Raw genomic sequence first — 23458 nt, 5'->3', positions numbered from 1 at the left:
AGTACTGACCATCTGAAAATCATTTTCTTCAAAAAAACAGTATGATATTTGCAGTTTTAAGTCATGTGTGATATTGTTTCATGTAAAGGAGCAGTTGAGGAGAGTGCTCCTCATGTCTGTTTGTTGAAAAGGGGCTGCAGGAGTGTGGTGACAAGTGAAAGGAGCAGGATTTGGACATAGCTCCCTTACCCACAGTTAGAGTGTTGATGGTGACAGGACGAGGGTAAGGTCTCCAGGGGAGGGGATGGTTCTCATCCTAGGGTCAGACAACCCACTTTGCATTTCTGAATCGTTAAGTAATGGTTGAGGAAAATACCCTTTATTTATTTAATTTTTTATTGGTCATTTATAAAGCGCCTATACACTTGAACAATCGTTTCAAAGCGCTCCACACAGGGAAGGTAAAAGGTTACATGGATTAACATTCTTACTAAGCATTGGAATATTCTGAAAGGGCAAATGCAATGCGTTTAGAGGTACAACATAATACAGGAGGAATACAGTACTGTTACAACATATGACAGGAATATTGAACATGCCCGACGGCCGTTACAAACTGCCATAGCTCAACATGAAGAAGGAGAGAGGGGAGGGTGTGTGAGGGGTGAGACGCACACAACAAAAATAAGTGCAAGAGACATAAAGAAGGAGAGGAGAGGTGGTATGAGAGGGGGTGAAGGGGGAGGCACACTCTGCACAACCAGGTACAGAAAAAGGCTGCAGATGTAAAACGCCTACGTTCGATTTTCAGGCAGAACACACTAAAACACATGTTACAACAGTGGCTGGGGTGTAAAATTCCTAAATTCGATTTTCAGGCAGAGCACACTACAACACTGCAGATATCAAAGTCCCGGTGATGCTATTGAAGATGTGTTGGCTACTCACAGGGACGAGCGCAGGTGTGCCATGCATTCAGGCCAGGCGTGGGAGGTCTCATCAATCCAGAATCTGGATGATTTAGCAGGGATGTGCTCAGTTGGAGATCGAGGGCAATAAAGGGTGCCCAACCAGACAAGCCAGGCCCAGACAGACACAGAAGGACCTAGACCGTGGGCCTTGGAGGCCGGCCGGCATACATCTGCCGGTTTGCCTGATTGGTCATAAACACTGACGGAGGGACCAATCCCAGTCGTGAAGGCGCAGAGCCAAGCACACCAGCATTGCAGGAAATGACATCGGCCAAGATGTAGGAGGCCGATGTAGGAGGCCTGGTATGTGAAGGAAGGTGGTGTTCTAAACACCATTCCTGCAATGCGGCAGTGCGCAGCAGAATAATAAACACTGGTTGAAATATTCTTTTGTTTTAAGTGAAACGTGGCGATGTTGAGCAGAAGAAAAAGATTTCAGGCAGGCGCCCAGTGCACATCACGATCAGTCCCCATATTCGCCCCGGGGGCTTACCTTCAGAAAAGTGGTGGCAGAGGGTGTTCAATAGGCCTCCAGGCCACGAGTTGGGAGAGTAGCCCATCCTGCATCAGGGAAAACGGTTTGAGTTGCCACATTCTTAAAGGCAGCGTGAGAGTATGCTGGGGCCCTGATTTATGTTTACTACTTTTCCCCATCTTCTCAGACTACCTGTGCCTGCATCTTAATGCTGGATATCTGGTGGGTGACATGGTGTTAGTGGAGGAAGCGGGTGGATAGAAGGTTATTCTGCTACTTCTGATTAGTATCCAAATATAATTATATTCTGCTAAGAAAGTGGCAACACTTGTCAGGACAAGATCAAAGACTGCAATCATCTGTTTTGTCACTGTTAAATATAATATGCATATGCGAGTGGCTATGTAGCTACAAAGGAAAGCAACAACACGGCTCTGCAATATTTCAATTGGCAACATGCTTCGCTTGCCTTACAATGGGCCTCATTCCGAGTCCGGCGGTAAGTAACAGTAATTACCGCCATGGCGTAAATACCATGTACGATGTGGTTGGAAGGCGCTATTTCCACCATATTCCGACTTCGCGTGCACGAGTATTCTGCCATGGCGGTAAACTCCCTTGCGGCATAGCGCAAAAGGTCCTGTCAAACCCCTTACCGCCATAAACCTAGACGTATTTAACACCATCGCCTTCGATGGAATCCGTAATTAGCGGAGACCGTAATTTACGCTTACCGTAAATTACGGCCACCGTTAAATACCGGAAACGGAAATAACGTCATCGCACAGGAACGGGAAGCATCATGGCGGCCATATTTAAAATCACAATCCATTGCAATCCTCTCCATACAGGACATACAGGACTCCATACAGGACTCAGATCGACCAAATATACAACAGAGAACATCATCATGCCTAAAGCTCTGAAAAAGGGCGCTGCGCGCATCCGAAAAGAAAAATTCACCCAGGATGAGTTACAGGTCCTGGTCGACACTCTGCATGAACATGCAGATATCGTATTCTGCAGCGACATGCGTAGGCCCACCATCCTCAGAAAGAAGGAGATATGGGAGTTGGTCGCACAGAGGGTGAGCGCCGTTGGGAACACCCCCTGCAGCACAACGCATTGCCGCAAACGCTGGGATGACCTCCGTCTCAGGGTGCGGGCCATCATGTCAGCAAACCGTCAGCAGGCCCTGGAGACAGGAGGAGGCCCAGGCTCACCCATTAAAATGATGCCCTGGGAGGAAACATGCGCGGAGATGATGGGCACAGAAGCCATTGAAGGTGTGGGCGAAATGGATTGCGGTGATCCCTCATCCGCTGATGCAGGTGAGTGTCATGAGTCCAAACAGTACATGCATCCCTAATGTAATTCACCGCAAAGGGCCGGCCAAAGAGTCACATCATGTTTGCTTTGTAGCCCCCCCCCTGCAACCATGTCGTAACAAGTGGGACCCAGGATGATGTCAGGTGCAAGGCTGACACCCATATTGGCCATGCCACACAGAAAGCTGGTCAATGTCACTTACCACAGTACTCCGCCAACATGATTGACCCCGCCAACAGTATGCTTTTACCATCCAAGCCAAGTTCACTCACCGACCAAAATATCACCAAGACGCTGCTCTCCCAATGTGTTACCATAGGCTTGAAGTCATGATGACCCCCAGATCATTGATCATGCTGTCTCTCTCTTGCCCCCCACAGGTAGCGGTCATGAAAGTGAGGAGCAGGAAGGCTCCCGGCCAAGTACCTCCCGGGACAGGGGCAGGGTACAGCGCATACCTGCTGGCAGACATAAGGCCCATACTACACCACCTGCTCCAGCAACCCCCATGGAGGGTACACAACCCCCACCCGCGCACCTGGACATGGCTGCAGTTCCGCCGGAAACATGCCCCACGCTGCACCCTGAGGAATCCAGCATGTCAGGGGAGAATGCTGCCATGTGCCTCCTTAGTGTGCCAGACAGCCCCACATCCTATTCCGTGGTCAACGTGGAGGAGACCAATGTCTACAGCCCTGAGTCACCATCGTACAGCCAGGTTGCACACAGCGACTCCGGGTCGAGTGATGGCCCAGGTCTCACAGCCGGAGGGGTAACACCTGTCTCACATCAGCGCACTTCCCCTGCCGAAACACCTGAGAGGCCTGCAGGCCCAATACCGAGCCTGCCAACCACATCCCCCACATCGGCCGCAGAAGCTGTGCACTCCCAGAACCTCACGACCATGATTGAGGTGTTTCTCCGGGACAACCGGGATTCAGGGTTGGTGCATCACAATGACCTGCAGGCTCTGGGCGAGGTCATCACTACATCCACAAACCGGCTCTGTGAGGTGCTCGGCAGGATTGCTGATGCCCTGGAGGCAGCAACCCCCAGACCTCAGCCCCAGCAGGAGGAACCACCCTCCCAGTGCTCCTCCACGCAGACCAGCCCGGTCCGCAGGTCACAACGCACAATGCGAAAATGATTCCCCAGGCTCGGGGAGTGCCCATTGACTATGAAGCCACACACATGTGGCCTATGTAGTATTGATGGGACCATTGTGGGGCTGTTGTTGGGGGAGTGTGAGGGGGGTGAGGGTGGAGGATTATTTGTACAAGTTTTCACATGATTATACAATACACAGTTTGGTGTATCCTGGAAAACAGAGTGGACATTGATCATTGTGCATGTGTCTTTTAATGTCTCACAGTGCATGTAGTACATGTATCCCCACACCCAGTGCCCAATGTCCTGTCATCCTCACCCCCTCAGCTGACTTGTGACTCAGAAATATTGGTCAATCAATGCTTGTCGCACGTGACGTCCCTCCTGTGCATCGGCCCCGTGATGCTGTCCTGCCATTCCTTCCTCCTCCTCCTCCTCATCTGGTGGTAGCAGACCCACGTCAGGGGGCAGTGGCACGTTCCGATGGATGCACATGTTGTGCAGCATTGCACATGCCATGGTGATCTTGGCCACCTTCTCGTGGCTGTAGATGAGGGCCCCACCTGACCGGCTGAGGCAACAAAATCGTGCCTTCAAAAGGCCGAAGGTCTGCTCTATCACCACCCGTGTACGGGTATGAGATCTATTGTAGTCCTCCTGGTGCCTGTTTTGTGGGTTGCGGACCGGGGTCATGAGCCACGGCTTCAATGGGTAGCCAGCATCACCTGCATGAGAGTGGAATGAAGGTAAGTGTTCGTGCAATCATGGTGGAGAACTGTGCTAATCTGACATTGCAGCAGGTGTTCACTGGCCATGCACACATGTCCCAGGATACAGTCACCCCATTACATCGTACAATGGTGTTGACTGTCCCACCCTTATGCATCTCTCTACCCCACCCTTTACCACCCGGGTGGAGTATGCTGACAGCCTATCACAGCCCCAATGGACTGCCATGGCCCATTCCGGTTACTCACCAAGCAGCCAGGTACGTCGTTCAGCATGTCGCTCCATGTAGCGTGGTAGTGTAGAGTTGCGCAGGACCAAGGAGTCATCAGTTGATCCGGGGTATCGGGCATTGCATTGTGTGATGGCTTTACTGGCATTACACACCATCTGGACGTTGATGGAGTGATATTGCTTGCGGTTGCGATACGGCACCTCCATGGCATGGGGAACCACCAATTCTACGTGGGTGCAGTCGATGGCACCTATGCAATTTGGCATGCCTGCAAGTGCATGGAAGGCAGCTTTGGTATCATATGTCTCCTGGGGAGTCCGGGGGAGGCATATGTAGTCCCTTCTGTGCTTGAGGAGGGCATCGAGCACTTGGTTGAGCATCCGGGAAAATATGGGCTGTGAAATGCCATGCATGTGCCCCACTGTATGCTGGTAGGTCCCTGTGGCAAGGAAGTGGAGCACAGACACTACCTTTAGTAGAGGGGGGATGGCAGTGCTGATTTCTATTAGGCTCACTATGTCGTTATGTATCAGGGCCACTATGGTGGTTATGGTGCTCGGTCAAGCCGGTACAGGGTGTGTATCTGCTCTGGTGTGAGGTTGAAGGGGGTGGGTCTGATGCGTGGAATTGGGGGCTGACGGCGTGGTAATGGTGGCTGCACCGGTAGGGCATGCTGGGCCTGTCTCTGCCTCCTTCTCCTCCTGTGTATCCTCTGTGGTGGGGGCTGTGGTTGCTGGTGTTGATGTTGTCGTAGTTGCTGCCTTGCAAGCAGGGCTTCCAGCTCCATGAATGCTGCGAGAATTGGTATCATCTTGGTGTGGGAGGGGGTGTGGTGTGTGGGTGTGCTCCTTTTGTGCTGTGCCTGACTCTATGGACTCCACCTGTGCTGATTGGGTGCACCTGTTCCTCTTTCTGGCACTGTTCAGGGTTGTTAACACCTTCTCTGCGATGCCGGTATTTACGCCATGGCGTTAAGGTACTTTGCACCCTTGTGGATCCCGTTTTTACCGTGTCCGCTTTACTTGGGATCAGCACTGGTTAACGCCTTAGTGTTATTTCCGACGTGGTGTCTTGGGCGCGCGACACTGGTCAGCTATTTACGCCGTCGTACTTTACGGCGGCGGTAATTACGGTGTGATGGGTCGGAATAGTCCACGGCGGAAAAGGATGGCAGTATTACTTTACCGCCATCGTTTTTCCATTAGCGCCGGACTCGGAATGAGGCCCAATGCCTTGCTAAAACGTGTAGCAATTTCAGAACTACTCTCCAAATTGCTGTTTGTGTCTCTTCAAGACAAAACCACATCTGTGTATGCATATACATCCAGAACATTTGTGCTGCACTGCATTTGCAAAGATACTCATCTTAAATACTTCAAGCAATGCCACAATATTTCTAATCAATGATCTACAGTTGATGTTACATTCCTTCTAAAGATCTTTGAGAAAGAGCTCACTGCCCGTTTAACTCGAGAAAATCTATGTTTTGGTTGGTTTGTATGCTATGTTTTAGATCTAACAGAGAAATCAAGATGAGTCAAGAACAGTCTTCATTTTACAAACTCAACCTTATCTGGTTATCACCTCAAATTTAGAACTGTCTCACAATTGTTTATCTTCTTTTTCTCTGAACAATCGTTCTGCAAGTAGGAGGTCTGCAATAATTACATTTCCTGGTGGAATACACTAGTTCTTCAATGTTCTTTGAATACACCAGGCTTTGTAATGTCTGCGTTCTGTTTGTCCTTGAGATATTGCTCCACTAAGGTGTGCAGTGCACAGTTATTCCTCCTCAAACACATTTGTATGATATCGTTTCATCCTTTTGGAGTTCCTGCTGGCCATAACGGCTGGCCATAATTGCTTTGGACATGATTGCTGCAAAGAAAGAATATGGAAGCAGTACCCTTTTCAGGGATAGTCTGGAAGCAAACACTTAGGCAGCAATTAATTCAGAATTTAGAAACCAATGCTCCATTACACGACTCAAATACATTAGGCTACTGTCTGATTCAGAGTTGTCCAGAGACACCCTGAACTCTTTGGATTGTAGCCTGCTTTGCGATCATCCATCACTTAACTTGGTGTTGCAATGGACACACTTTTTGAGTTCTGGGGTCAAGCAGGATCAACCCAATGGTCACATGTTCTGTCAAAACTTTCTATAATTGAGAATCATTTTGTAGTCAAGCAGGGTATTCAGAATTATCAGATTTAATATGCTCTTTGTTCATTTCTCTCTTGACTTCCAAAATCTCTTAGTGACTGAATGTCCTATTGTGGATAGAAACCACTATAAATACTTTTAGTAATAGACATAAAGTCTTTGAGACCAAGTCAACGCAACAATTATGCAATGCAACCACAATGAGGCAGAAAGCCTGCTTGGTTTATATACTGGCCTGACAAGGGGGTGATTCCTTTCCTAAGGATATGCAGTCTAACATAAGTGCTTCCATGGTGTGCATTATCTTTACAGCCAGAGAGCTAACAACAATAGCCTGGCAGATAAGTGGACGGTGGCCTGCAAGCGGTTGAGCTTACTGGGGTAGCACCCTCCAGTCTCTCTTCTCATCCACAGAGAATACTGGGATTGCCTCTCCCTAACTGAATATGTGCAGCAGAGCAGTATAATCCAAGAACGAGACCTGGGCCCATAATGGAGATTGGAATGGTGGCTACCGCCAGTCCAGAAAAGATGGTGATCGGAGCAATGCTTTGTCCATACAATGGTACCATGGAACAGACTTATTAAATTCAATTAATTCAACCAACTCAGAAACCACTATTATATTACACCATAACTACATACTCAACATTTCAGTGTCACACCATACTGTCATTGATCCAATGCAAATAATATTGTCTTTAAATAGATTTGGCCAGCTAGACAAAAACAATGAAAACACAACAGTGAATATTACACAAACCACATTTTAATTATGCACAGCATGAATGAAGCGTGGCCTACTAATTCTGGAAAAAGTGCCAACTTTATTAGTTATATTTCAGTAATCCCGAAGTAGTGAATACAAGTTATCATCGTGAATGTGACACATTGTGTTGATATAAGCATTTTATGTTAAATATTTTACAAATTCCCATGCCATTTTCTCTGTAATCCTACGCTGCCAGATTTTAGCAGTCCCACACACCTGTGGGCTGTATGGGTGATGAGAGGGATCCGCAAAAAAAAAAAAAGATCAATTAAAGTTCAAGGTGGCAGTCACAAATCCTCTTTACATACAAACCTAACCAGTGTGGTCATACTGTGACCCTCATTACAATTTTGCTGTTATCCTGCCAATAATTTCCGGCGGAATATCGGCAAAACTGCCTTACCGTTTCCACCGCCCGATATCTCTGTATTACTGGGCCATTATGGCCAGAGGAGAAGCCGTAAACGTCTCATTCATTGGATCCCATGGGACTCCATGGGATGGGATTACTGGAATTACCAGCACAGGCAGTACCAGTGCCAGTGATTCAGACATTCATTTGCTGGTAGGGGCCTGAACTCCCGGCAGTTCAGGCCTACCGTTAGTTCACTGCCCCCACAAGCAAACATGTGTTTCCCCGGTCTGGAAAAAATGCTGGTGCCGGAGTTACCCTAATTTTTTCCAGACTGGGGAAATTATAATGGCCCCTATGCGTTTGTGGCTAAACTAGCAGGTCATGCTTCCTTGACACATTGTGTAATATACATTTGGCTTATTAACATTATTATTGCTGATTTATATAGTGTATCATGCCAGACTCAAGGTTTGAAGCAAAGGACTGGGTCCAACCCATGTTGCATGGCATTGTCCTGATTTAGGATGAATTTGTTGCCCCTCAGCTATACTCCTAGCTCTAGACTGAAATATTCAGTGTTGATTTGTCTTGCAGGTCAACTGTATTTAAAGATAGTATTCTAGATGTTGGTGTGACAAAATGACTGCTGCTCTGCACCAGCACAGGGATAGTTAGTGGTTTCTAAACTTCTACTCAGCCCCGCATCACACCCAACTGTGATTTCAATCATAAAGGTGATATAGGCAGGTAAAATAGGCACCACATAAATGGAATAACAAATTTGCCTCTTCACAGTAGCTTGGGCCGAAGGAAGGCAACACTCTTGAAGAGAGTTGGAGCCAGCAAGGAAGCAAACAACAATAATGGACGAAGTACCAAAGGAAAATACATGTCTATTCAAGGTTCTAAAAAGAATAAGACTTTAATTAGACTGAAAGGACAAACAAAATATTAAAAACCCAAGCAGCCCACCCCTGTGAGGATGTACACAGATAATGTAGACTTTTGATGGATAAGGGGACTCTTCTTAATGAATAACAGGGGTCTGCAGGCAAATGGCTTTTGAAGAAAATTCAAGTGCTAGAATGTTTCTTTAAATGTATAATTGGTGTCTGAAACATCACTACGGCCTGTTAAAAAAGTATAGGGGGACAGAGCCAGTATAGATATCTTATCGTTTTTCAGAAGCTCAATACCAGCAATTCAGTCTTCTGGGCACTTCCAGATGGGTTGTGCTGGGTTTTAGTTAGTCAGTGAGTTTGACAAGATTCAGCAACGTGGTGATATACAACAAGCGGTAATGGCTCAAGAAGCTTGGGACAAGTGGTGTTGTTGGGATCCATGTGGTTCGATGTAGTGTCATTGAGGCGTTCCACTTTGGTGGCCAGCTAGTTTGTTGGATTCAGATAATACATTGCAGTTTGACAAAGAACAGCAAAGAATTCTGGAGGAGTTGACGTGTGGTTTGGCTGGTTCAAAGGCAGCTCCTTTGGGTCTTTGCAGTGATTCAAATGGGTTAAAAACAATCAAACTGGCTCGGAATGGTTTCAAATTGCAGGTAGAGCCAACGCTTCTTTTTGATGCTTGGGTCTCTGAGGAAAGGCAAGTCTACCTTCTTCCCTTCCAAGCTAGATAGAGCACTAGGGATACCTGCAGGGACCAGTATCCAAGCGGTTCATAGTCAAAACAAAAGGTCGAAAGTCAAAATATCGAAAAAAAAAGGTTGGGGAAAAAAAAAGTCGCATTTTTTTTAATAACTTTTTTTTAATGGGGGGGTTTCCCCAAACCCCCCCTTTTTTTGTTTTGCCTTTTTTTTTTACATACGAGAGCCAAAAAATAAATATAAATAAAAAAATAAATTATTCGACTTTTTTTTTCCGACTTTATTTTCGACTTTTTTGTCTTTCGACATTTTCTTTCTGATATTTTGACTGCACACCTATCAGAGCAGCACTAAGGATTTCCATCAGCAAGTCAGTTAAAAGATCTTCTGAAGTGGGTAGAGAGAGGATCTGCAATTGCCTTCGAAATGTTCTAGCAAAATGTTCCAAGATGACTAAAACATTATTCAATTAAAGGGGGTGTGTGGGTTTCAGCCTTTTATAGCATCATTTTTTCCACTGTAGATTGCTCCACTACATACCTTCTTTGAAGGAAAACTCCTTGCTTTTATTCCTGGTGATGTAAGCTCACAGAGTGCCTTGTCTGCTTGGAGCCAGGGGATCTCCAGAAGAAAGTGTAGCCTGGGCATATTCAAGATGGATGGATGCTTCTCCGATGTTCCTGTTCTCTCCCTAGCTACAATATACGTCCCTCCTCTCTTGTCTGCCTGTGATCAAAAGGACTCTAGTAATTGACTTCCGTGTGTGATGTCCCCATTGTGTATCAGAGGTCTCTTTGAAGCCACCAGCCCTTACACTACCCCTGTAAGAAGTATTTCCTTTTCTCCCCGGAAGGTATGAAGCCTTTGTAGCAAAGAGCATTGAGCTTCTTGGGCAGGTCAACAATAGGTTGTGGATGAGCATCCCAAGAAAACACTCAACATAGAAATGTCTGTGCTGCTTCAAGGGTCACAGAGAACTAATTGATAAGAAATTACACCAGATTGGGGTTCGGCAGTTTAAACTGAATCTACTCATATGCCACAATATGAAACTAAACATGGGCCCCATTATGAGTGTGGCAGTGTGGCGAAAATGTGTTGGTATGACCTCATACCAGCACGTTAACTGACCGGCTCACTCCAAGTTTGCTGGCAGGGCGGTGGATTTACCTCCAGATCTGATCTGGAGGTATATCCACCATTCTACCGGCAAAAAACTGCCGGTATTACTGTGCCAGTAAAGCCAGTACTAGTAATCCCGGCAAATCCCCCATGGGGTCCTGTAGGACTCCATGGGATGGGGATTTATCAGTGTTTGCTCCACTTGGAATCTGCTGGTAATTCCGGTAGACAAAGTGGCAGACACAGTATTACAGTTTCCCTCTCACCGGTAATACTGGCGGGATACCAGCAAACATATAATGAGGCCCATAGTTTTATTTTTGTATTTTTTATATATAACCAACGTTCTGCCACAAGTTCATGAGAGTACACAGTTAATACATTTTGATTATTGGATGTGTTAAAGGAAGCCTGGCTGCTGGAATTAATTTCTAGAATGCTTATTTAACTCTCTAACTTCCATGTTGCCAAATCCCTATGCAGCTCTCAGTGCATCTGTAGAGAAGGTCCAGCAAAGTACACACATGTGCAGTATGCTCATTTAGCATTCAACTTTGGAAGGTAAGGCATGTTTAGCATGGCTTACTTTCTGAGAGAGAAAACTAGCATCATGTTCTATAGCAATATCTATAAAGCTCAGGTTTGCAGAGCCTCACACATTATAGTGTGATTATTTTCTCATACCCCTTTGACAAGGACATATTGATTGAGGAGTATTGTTAAAACAATTGTTACTGAATTGGAAACATGAGTTGAATGTGACATGGGTGCTCTGTGGTACAGCTGCATGGATGGACATGATACGTTTGAAATGTACATACATGAAATTATGAAAGAAAATGGAAATGAGCAGATGATTTGTGAACACTGACTATCTTTCCATGTTTAAATGAGGATATTAGTGTTCATTGATCCATTTTTTTCAGAACTGACACAGCAATTCCAGCCGTTGAATCTGTTGGGGTGGGTTGAATCTATGAGCCATTGAAACTAGTTGGATTCCACGTGTTGAAGAGTACAGCTCCTAACACCTACCCATCTGGGGAACTGGGAGAAGATAGTGTCAGAGTGAAAGTTGGAGAGTGCGGCTGTGTCACTGATATACATTTGCACATGCTGGGTGTCATGGGTGGCAAAATGAGCAGTATAGAAAGAAGTCTTGTTACCAAGAGATCAGGATGTATAGGACACAAGACGGAGTGCTGTGGTTACACAGAGGGAGAAAGGAGGAAGATGCAGTTAATGGAGGAGAGGCAAGAGGGCTAGATTAAGCTGTGGTAAGAGAAGCAAAGGGGGTCACATTCTTGGGTGGTGTTAAGTTTCAGGAAGGGCAAGCAAGGAGAACGGGAGACAGCCAGGAGTTGAGGGAGGGGATAATGTTGTGATAAGTGTAAACTTCACATGAGAAGGGTAGAGAGAGGATAATGAGTAAGAGTATGGGAGTGTGGAAGTGCATGATAAGGAGTGTGGTGGTTGCCCTCAATGTGCAGTTTCTGAGTCAAATTCTGAGTCACATTTGAATTACCCATGGCAACAAAAATGCAATTACAGAGTGTCAAAAGGAATTACAGATTGTAAAAATGCAATCGCACAAAGTACAAATAAAACTACATGTGTTAAAAATAGCAATTACTCAGGTTCAAATTGCAGTTGCACAGTGAGAGGAGAGGATAGGAGTGAAGAAAGGCTGCTGTGAAGTGAAGTAAAGGCCATGTGAGGAGATGGTGCTGGCCCGCTTTAGTAAGGGGCTAGGAAGTTGAACCAGGTAAAAACAGTAAGTGGGGACATGCATGCCAACACCTTTCACCTGGCTGCCTGAAGGACTGAAAGTCCTCATAACTTTGTAATAGGTTCATCCAGTAAGTGGAACAGATCTAACCAATCAGGGACTAAGGATTGGGCTGTTGAGCAAGCTGGGGCATGCCGGGGCCTATGCTGGCAGGACTGGTGTATGGTTTTGGTGTGAGGCTTATGATGATTTGCTCAGCCAATTCCAAGGTACTGGCAGCACGGGAGGTGAAGGGTCTGAATTCAAGGGTCACTAATTCTTGGTCACTTGGAGACATTCAGCCTATTAGGGCCTTCAGAACGGGCAGTGGATCGTGTTGGAATGGGCTGAGGCAACTGCCTGCAGGGATCATGTGAGGGATGCGTCTGGAAGCCAGTGGCTGTGATCCATGTCCAGGGGGCACTGATCATCTCCACAGTCCCTTGCAGGATACCTTCAACTGAAACTAAAAAGTGTTGCTGTTTATGCAACCAGAATTATCTGTGGCAATTTGCAAAAAAAATGTGTATTACATTTGGGGCAATGCTTATTTTACAGAGATCATTACAGAGTTTATGCTGTCATATTCGCATAGGAAACCTAATATAAAAGGATCAAATCCTATAAGGTGTAATCTCTGATTTACTTTTATTCTACAATCTCCAGTAGAATGAGGGCTCACAGCCATACTGAAATTCAGTTAATGTCTGTTTCTGTTTCAGACCGTGATACCACTAAGGTGCCAATAATTCTGGATCCTATTGACAGGCAAACGCAGGAGGTGGAACTTGGTACGTGTATTTAATTGTATTCATTATTATTGGAGAAAATACAAACATCATATCTCTGGTTCTTTCTGACTTATTCATCCACATTGCTAGCTGCATGTATCTTTGCACTATATAAAGTCTGTTTTCTAACATAGCATACACTCTGCACTGATTCTTCCTTTGGATGTGTCTGTGAGTTTATCCTAATTAATTAATTGTCAATCCTCATGAAACATTTCTCCATCCGGAATTCTAAGGGAGTATTCTTGGAAAGGGAAACCTGCATGCTGAGGTCCCTTCATGCCCATCCAGGAATCGGCATTGCAACCACATCAAGCCCATGCAAGCCTTTAGAAACTATACAGTCTTAATTCAGAAAATTCACAGAGGATTATTCCAGCCTGGTCTGTGCTTGCAATGAGACTTAGTATGATCAATAGGTGTGGGGCATGGCAAAGCAGGCTGAAAACTATACTTGCTGTGCGAAGTAGTAGCACTGCATGGTTGAAGTCTCTAATCACAATACATATCAGCAGTTTGTGAACCCTGTTCCTTAACACAAAGCCAGTTTCAAAAAACCTCTTTTTTATTATCCAGCTAGAAAAATAATGATTTCATAACCTCTTTGTGAGAGTTCATTAAAACAAAATACAATCAGTTAGCAAACAAGCTCCCTCTTTTAGACAGCCACATCTATCATCTCAGATCTCAACATACTTTTTCCTTTCCATCATAGTTTATTTTAACATGATTGTAGTCGAATAGACCTACAATTGTTCAGTTATTTAGCCACTTATCTATATACGCCTTACTGTATGCCTCAGCGTTCGCACCTTGATTTGGGATCTCTGATTAACAGTACGCCAGTGTAGTCACTGAGAAAATGAAAGCTCATGCTGATATCTCTTAAGCACTAGCACCAGCTACTGCCAAAATATTGCAATGGTTGAAAACTGCTAATAAACCCATTGTTTGCTCCTCTTTGTGGGAGTTGCATTCATCTATTTTAGCCAACAACAAAGTAAATACTTCTGACTTTATTTGAATTGTGTTGTTTGATTTTACCAATGTGATGGTGTGATGGATTGCAATCTGAGAGGGTGTGTGAACCCTGTAGGTAAATCTGTTTTTGAGAGGGTGGTCTGCTAATCATACTCCCTTTTCAAAATGTTCCATTCAAGTGTACAGTGCAACCATGTGGCTTTGCCGAAACAGCCTCCTGGTACGCTCAGCATCTGCCGTGCAGTGGCATAGGACACGTTCAGAAGTGATTGTATGCTTTCCGCCATCTGATGGCAAGTAACTCTTTACATATAAGCCATGCCTGGTTGTGCCATGGGATTACTAAGAGCACACTAAGAGCACCCAATTATACAGTCACAGCAATTTTATATCACAACGGCATCAGCTCTGTGAGCAGGGCCCAGCTATGATAGGTCTGATGTGTATTGCTTTATTGTCTGACTGTCTCCACAACTGCCATGGGGAGCAATGGCCAAGATCCTGCCTCTTTGATCCCACAGAGGAAGGCCACCACCTTACTCCCAGGGCACAGGAATCCCCCCAGGCGGTTTACTGGGAACTGGTGCCTCAAAGGCAGTACTGATATAACAAAGCCAATCTCATGCCAGGACACAGACCACTGGAATCCCTTTGAAGTCAGCAGGCATTGGAACGGGACAGAGTTGGAGCAGCCAGGTAGGGGTTGCATTCTGCATTGTGTTCTCACTAGTGCCCCGTGGGTGTTCCCAGGACTCCCACTGTCTATCCCTAAACATGACTTCAGACCTCAATGAAGTAAGTGCCTATTGTGGTTATTCCACTATTCCTTACTCTCACCCTTTACCTTCAGCACTACTGTTACTCTCCAATTGGTGCCTCACAAACACATTTCTCTCTTATATTTTTTAGAGACAAGAAATCCATTCCTGAAGAAAACAAACCCCATCAGGGCTTGTGTTGAAACTAGGATTTTGTAGGCTTCACTTGAATTTGGCCAGAAGACAACTATCTAATTAATTGTGTATTGTTTCTCCTAGTAGATGATCACATATGACAGTACTTGACTGCATATGTTTGTATTTCTGTTAAACTTGTACGACTTGGATTCCATTGATGGCAACAAAATCAGAGCTCACCTTTGTGGCTGTCAATATTTGGGCAACCCCCATTTAGAGTGTGAACCAAGAGGAGTATCTTGTTCAAAACCCCATTGAATTGTTTATGACATTGATGTGATGTAATTTTCGGTACTTTTGCATATTGTTCTCCAATCTTGTGTATCTTTAACCTCTATTTCTTCCACTCTTTTCTGTATTTTCTGTATTGTATGCCTATTGTGTTGATCAATTGTTTTTAGCATGTTTGTGTAGAAGCTAGCAAATTGCGGCAATTTGTAATTATTACGTGAGATTTTTTGATCATTGATTTGTATGATACTCACCCTCATTTCTTTTCTTCTGTTGGATCAATGTGTAATTGGCCCTTGCAATGATGGTATAAGGGCCTGCCTACCTTTTGTTCCACAAAACACAGATATGTATTCATATATCAGGCACTGCAATATGTAAAGGAAAATACAGGACAGAAAGAATAGGCTTTACTGAAATCTATCATAGAGATGGATATAGATAGATGTATTTAGAACACTGTATAAGAGGAGTGCACATTGTCAAGATTGATGGAAAATGATACATGCAAACACTAACAAGAAGAATAAGAATAAGAAAAAAGAGAAAAAAAGCATAAAGAACAATCAAATAGACTCACAATTAAACCTGCACAAGAGAAGACAACAATAAAAACATGAGATTCGAGAAGTATGAACAGAGCATTTAAGAAATGGTCTAACATGGTTGATCAGTGGCCGGGTGTGTTTAATGCATATGTTTCAGCATAAAAAACAATATACTAAAGGAAAGACCTATACCAACTCTATAGACCAACAGACTATCTCCATAGAACACAATCCTGAAAAAATTGACTAGTTCCACCAGTGTCAGAAATAATAACAAACTACTTTAATGTGACAAATATACAGAATATACAACATTAAAATGTAAGTAGAAATTACTTTAGTACAGCAGAAAATCAAAAAGGCACTTACATTAGAACAAATATTCATATGTAGCCCAAGAAGGTTACTGAGGCAGATAATCTTGGAACAAACATAAAGTTACATGTAAAGACATCAGTCTGTGGTGAGGAGTAGCCCAACATGTTTCTGTCCTTCAGTAGTAAAACACATACTGGACATTCCTAAGGGTAAGGGACAGCACAATTACTTTCAGATTCAATAGAAGTGCCATAAACTTCATAGGCTAAAAACAAAAAGGAGGTATACTGTCTTAGGTTCAAAAACCTCCAAGATTGTCATTCAAATGTATTCTTGGACTTGGAGCTCACTCCATTTTACAGCATATATGTGTAAGTACCTAGCAAATACTCCATGGTACAAATCAGATTCTTCACTTTCAATGTGGACATTTTTCACCAATTGCCAAAAATATTTTTGTATGTTCTGCAACCCAAAATATAAGAACACAGGGTTTGTTTTAATACATTGTTTCATCACAATTAGAGTCTCATTAAGGAATGGATACAGACCATGGCAAAGGCTGTATATCACTAGGCGACTATGCATCAGAGATGTCATTACAAGTGATGATGTCATCACGTAACGTTAGGCTTTATTTAATAAAGAATGTCCATTTTGAATTCCGATCACGGACTTCCATGCCTGTACATCCCATGAAGACATTTATGCCATTCTATACCGATTGGCAGGTGAGTGGTTAATTATTGCACTTGAGTGCTTCCACTAGCAACACACTTTTTTTCCCACTATGCCTTTCATAGGCCCACTTTTTTGACAAATGATCCCTATTTCTCCAACTTTAGAGCTAAACTGTGGGAAACAGCCTAAAGACGTTGTAGCCCCATATCTACATTTGCTAACCATTCTACTCACTCTGTTGCCTTTCCAGACCCTTTAATAGGTACACATCCAATTCTGGTTTCCATGTAATGAGACTCTGATTATGATGAAACAATGTTCTAATGAAAGTGCCTTTTTTGATTTTCTGCTGTACTAAAGTAATTTGTACTTAAATGTTAATGTCATATATTTTGTATATTTGTCACATTAAAGTATTTTCATATTATTTTTGACACTTGTGGAACCATTTCTTCAGGATTGTGTTCTATGGAGATAGTCTCTTTCTCTATAGACTTGGTATAGGTCTTTCCTTTAGTTTACTGTTATTGTTATTGTAATTGCACCCCAGGTAGTAGGAAATACCTACCAACCTCCGGCTAAGTCTTGGCTGCACCGAACGGGGGTTAGGGTGAGAAAAGACTATAGGTACTGATTACAAAAAAAGCCATCTATGATGAGGAGTCCCAATCTTCAGCCAGCATTAGGAGAGCTGTATCCCCCTCTGTCTTTCATTATTTTAAGGGATATTTATTAGCAGTGTCACTTATTGCCACTATATTTTTATTGATTTAGTATGGACATTGTCCTGAGCAGATCTCATGTCCTGGAGCAAGGGCCCAAATAAAATAAAGTCACCAGAATAAAATGTGATTTTAAATATAGTTGTGTCTTTGAAGGTTTTATGTGATATTGGACTAAGGCAAATTGTCACTGTCCATGTTAACCTGGTGACTTCATTCAGAATTGCATATGTCCTACAAAGGCATATGGAGTAACATTGGTATTAAAGACATTCTGGTATCATTTTTTAATAGATCTCCAGTCAGCTGGTTGAAAACTAGATATACCTATGCAAGTAGAAATTGTCTTTAGAATCATGTAACACCTGTCATGTTGTATTGAAGGACAAAGGCAGCATTCAGCAAATTGAATTGTGAAATGTATAAACAGTCCAAGGAAACAAGACCTACCCTTAGCGCCTGAGATTGCAGCAAGTCAGATGATTCCCTCTGGCAGATATTCAGATTCTTGGGTCTAATGTGAATTTGAAGTAGTCCGCTAAACCCTGTGCACACATAGAGGGAACTCCTAAGCATAGCATGTGCCACATCTAGATAGAATTGTAAATGTTAGCATATGCCGCACTTAGATGGAATCCTCAACGTAGCCTGCATCGCATCTAGATAGAATTGTAAATGTTAGCATGTGGACACATAGTGGGAACTCCTAAGCTTAGCATGCACCACATCTAGATAGAATTGTAAATGTTAACATATACCACACTTAGATGGAATCCTCAACGTAGCCTGTGTCGCATCTAGATAGAATTGTAAATGTTAGCATGTGCACACATAGTGGGAACTCCTAAGCTTAGCATGCGCCACATCTAGATAGAATTGTAAATGCTAACATATGCCGCACTTAGATGGAATCCTCAACGTGGCCTGCGTCGCATCTAGGCAGAAATGCCGTTCAATGATTGATATACGAATCTCCTGCCAAGCCCAGACCAAACATGCAATCATGAATCAATAACCAACCCATTAACAATCTCACCCCTATGCATACACCTCTCAAACTCGAACCAAACACAACCACAAGCCTTAAATGCAGCAAACCGCACAAACTTCACTACACTGCGACAACAAAAGAAACCGCACATAGATATGCACAACAGCACACGACGACTACCGACCGGAAAACACCCCAAGCCCAGCCAACAGACTCACCGGGCTGAGGCGGCCAACAGCACATCACTGCTATCTTGCACTTTTCCAGCTCATTCCCACTAACTCACCCCCCCCCCACCTTTTCTTTCAGAACCACCAGAGTGCCAGGGGACCACTCCGGTGGTGATAGTGTGCAGTACAAATATCCTTTAACATTAACATTAACATTAACAATGCAATAATTTGGAATCAATGTATTTATACATTCCATTAGACATGAGTAAGAAGTAAAATACATTCTACCCCCTACTCCATGCAGTCGGGATAGAAACCTCCCCAGTGGCTACCTTTAAAAGCAAATAGCATGGATTAGGACCATTTACCAACACCGCTAGCACATCCATGCCCGACAAGGAGTCGGTGCAGTGTTACTGAGACATTTTTAAGAAAACAATGGACGTGAACCAGGCCACGGAGTGGCTTCAGAATTACTTTATCATGTCAAAAGGCTTCATCATGCAGTTCTGCTGTGGCAAAGCTTATATTCCAATGCTTTATAGCCCTTGCAATGTTTGTGAATTTCTTGAATCTGCTTGATTTCCATGTATATTAGCATAGAGGGTTCACTACACAAAGGTTACTGTTAGGCATGGCTGGGTGACATGGGACTCTGTTCAGGATAACAGTGTTTCATGTACAAGCAAGTACCATCCATCCACATCCCTCCAATGTGAAAAGTGTGGCAGAAACATCCTTATTTCACAGTTATAATGTAACAGCAAAATGTCACATCCACCCTTAGGAGCCACACAATGTACACTGCACCATGTGACCAAAAAATAGAATAAGGACTTACTAAAACATTCAATGAAAACTGGAGTTCAAAGAGCCCATGTTCCCTGCAGACATAAAACCCTGTCACCTGGTCACACTACAACATCCCTTTCTCCATTCACTCCTCCTTACACCCTGAAGTCGCGGCCCAGTAGCCCCACTACTGGGTTGAGCAGATGAAAGCATGTCACAAAGGACTCTGGCACACAGTTCTGACCCGAAATGTGTTGTTGCTGTAGCATTGTTTCACTTTAAAGAAGTACAATGGATTGTAAGAAGCGTTGACTGCAGTTGAAGACGATGGATGATAGCAAAAAGAGAGCCAAAACCCAACATCACTTGGCTCTCTTGGTGCTTCACCATGCCCGAAGTGGATTTGCAGGTCAATTGGGGGTGGAACCCAAACAGTAAGCTCAGCATCACATGCAGACAAGTACAGTTCCATATGTGCTTTCACCCCCAGAGCAGAAATCCGCCATGTGCCATGCAGGTGTGTATATGGATAACAACTGCTGCCCTGCCCCCTCAGGCAGCATGTTCATAATAAGGCCCATGGATGGACGTGAAGAGGGAAGACATTGCCATCCTCAATGCAACATCCATGAGCACTCATAACTAACTCATAAAGGGGTTGATGGCACATGTGTGATGTACTATTAAGGTTTGAAAGATATCATAGTCCAGCTCTGCAACTGAACACATGCATTTGGGTACTTCGTAAATGCCAGCAAAAGAGAACACAAAGACTAGCAGGGGCGATGCGAATGATGATGTGCTGCATGGTCATGTCCTGCATGATGGATGTTCTGGACACATTACCCACAAAGAGGTCATAGACATATTCTGCTTTAGTCAACTACAGTAATTGACAGCATATGGCACTCTACATAACTCACATCCTTAGTTTACCTGCACTTTGAGCTGAACCACTTAAATGAACACATACCGTAGTGGATGCATACCAAATTTCTTTCTTTCTTTTTTATTGTGCATTTGGTTATTTGCAAACCTTTAACACTTATTTATAAAACATGAATACATACATCACTATAACCACAAATAAAAATAGTAATTACAGCATTATGAAATTAATACACAAACGAACCTATTCTAATTTTGTAAAAAAACATTTTTTCAAACTCTTTCCAGATATGAAATGCTGCAGATGCAATAACTAGTGACTCTCCTGAATATAAAAACTAGCTTTATATAACCCATGTCAGTATTCCATAATGCATATCCCTTCTTAAACTAGGTGCTTAATTGTGTGGAGTTCTTTAATTCATGTCTAATTATTTCCACTTCAGAATGGCATGAAATACATACACGTTGGTCAGAGAGGATCATTAGCCATTGCTCCTAAAATGTGAAAGGTATAAAGCAAAGTGAATCTAAGCTGCGTAATAAAAATGCTTAATAGAACACATTGTGATTTGATTAAATAACTAAAACAGTGCAGAAAAGTAAAGCCCTGTCTGGCATAAGCCTTGTATTTAGTTTTCAGAAATAATTGTATAATAAATGTATTACCCTTTATACAATCTAACATCCAAAACAACTCCCATTTGTCACACCCCCTCTTTCAAATGTGCTGATCCTACTCCCCCCCTATCCAACTCTCAATATAACATTTCCCTGCCATATTGCCAGTTCCTATCCATCTCACAGTAACCCACATCCCTGCCCTATTGGCTTATTGTAACTCTTCCTTCGCTCAACACCCACAAGCAACATCCCTAGGTGAGTGTCATGATCTCTGCTTCCAAAAGGTCAGGGTTTTCCCAACTCCCTTGGAAGCAGATCCATAACCCAGGTTCCGAGTGCCAACCAGCCCCAATTGGGACCTTTTGGACCCAGTCCTGGCGCCAGTGGCACCAGGCTCATAATTATGCCCAGTCCCAGTGCTGGAAGCGCCGGGCTCATAATGCTTGGGTGGACTTACCTGCAGCAGACCATGCTGCTTACTTGCCTGCCAGTTGAGCCTCTCATCCTCTTCTGTTTGGAACTACTTTTCCTGTTGGGTGGGGCAGGAGCCACTCCCTAGATTCAGAACACTGGAACTCTTCTGGAAAGCAGGAACTCTTTTCTTACCTAGGCGTGGCTGTGGAAGGAGACACCTAAGCACTACAGGAGGCTATTTGAACCACACCCGATGGATGAATCTTGCTTTGCGTTATTCTGCATCCTCTGCAGCAGAACGCTCATCGTGTCTTCTGCATCTGATCCTGGGCCTAAGGAAAAAGGCTTACCATCCTGAATCCAGTCTTCAGCAACACCTATAAAGACAAGAAAGAACAGGTTAGCATTACGGTCTTCAGTGACAGCTCTTCACTTACCTGGTCCATCGGCTGTCACCAACGCCTCGCGCTGCATTCCGGCATCTGAAAGACAAAGGCTTACCTACTCTTCGTGCGCTCCGGAGGTCTTCACACTGCATTCCGGCATCTGAAAGACAAAAGCTTACCAACTCTTCGCACGCTTCGGAGGCCTTCGGCGCTGCATCCCGCATCTGAAAGACAAAACAAGGTGCGTTTAAAGACATTGGGGAACTTTAATACTCACGTGCCATTACTCCTTTCCACATCTAACCCAGTGGGTATTCCGGCACCCTGCAGCCGCTCCGAACTTGTACCTGCAAAATAAAAAGACAGTTAGAGCGCATCGTGAAGCAGGCAACAAGCGCTTACTTACGTGCTTCCAGGCGCTTCTATTCATCACACGGGCTCCATCTTCAACTCACTTCAGCCCGTCATCCGCCATCGCCGGAACCCTGCAAAACAAGAAACATCATTACTAAAGACTGTAAAGACATTAGAATTACTCGAAACTTACCGTTCGTGCAGTAAACGACGGACAGCAGTCCTCTGAAGTCAAGAGGCCTGCTCCCCTTATCCAGTGAAGAAACTGGTTACAGCACCCTGCCCTGAGGCAGATGGAGAGCACGGCGTTCCCTTACCTAAAGGTGAGAGCGTTAACCTTTGGGTTTCTACAGGAGAAGAGAAAGGGAAGAAGAGAGACATTCAATAACCCAGTTCCTTAATCCCATATTTTCTATCTGCAGACATCTTACCCTTCAAGTCAGACATACAGTGCACAGAGGTCCAGCCCAAAGAGCCAGCCGTGTGTTACACATCACCTTTGCAGATACGGTATACGCCCAGTCAAGACCGGCGCCTCTACGGGAATCAGGTGAGCATTACAGTGAGTCCCTCACTGGTTTACTTCTTTCCATACCCTTTTGGCCCGACACTTAGAAGGGGGATTTTGACAGCTTTTGATGACCGTGACTTCACGGGCGGTCTTTGAGGTTGATGACTCCTCCTGCATCTCATCTGGCCCATTATTCCTGCCTCTTCATTTTCTCCAGGATGCTTGACAGCCGTCTCAAACCCTGGGCCATGCTGAGAGTGACCCTCCATTTCTGCTGGGATTGTAGAGTGAAAGACATCATACTGACTACCTGCAGCTTGACAAGAGGACTCAAACATTGTCAGATCGCTCACCTTGTTTGCTAGGCTGATGTATTTGCTTGTCCCCCTACTCTTCAATATCTACCTTAGCCCTTTCCCCGCACTAATCCGATCTCATAACCTCATCTGTTACAACTATGCTGATGACACCCAGATCACACTGAAGATCCCAAAATTGCCAGCCTCTGCCTGCCTAGACCGCTCCTC

At 44.2% G+C, this 23458-nt stretch overlaps 1 protein-coding gene across 1 annotated transcript in view; it reads left to right on the top strand.

Annotated features, from left to right (window-relative positions):
- IL18RAP (interleukin 18 receptor accessory protein) overlaps positions 1 to 23458 on the top strand; it is a 644980-nt gene that overhangs the window by 345948 nt on the left and 275574 nt on the right. Inside the window, exon 6 of the mRNA XM_069636930.1 lies at positions 13293 to 13361. Coding sequence (XP_069493031.1) covers positions 13293 to 13361 — 69 coding nt within the window. The remainder of the gene's footprint in view (positions 1 to 13292; positions 13362 to 23458) is intronic.

This window comes from Ambystoma mexicanum, chromosome 7p, assembly GCF_040938575.1.
Source record: "Ambystoma mexicanum isolate Mex_15411 chromosome 7p, UKY_AmexF1_1, whole genome shotgun sequence".
Lineage (NCBI taxonomy): Eukaryota > Metazoa > Chordata > Amphibia > Caudata > Ambystomatidae > Ambystoma > Ambystoma mexicanum.
Note: the sequence above shows the minus strand (reverse complement) of the source record. Positions and strands in the feature narration are given on the sequence as shown.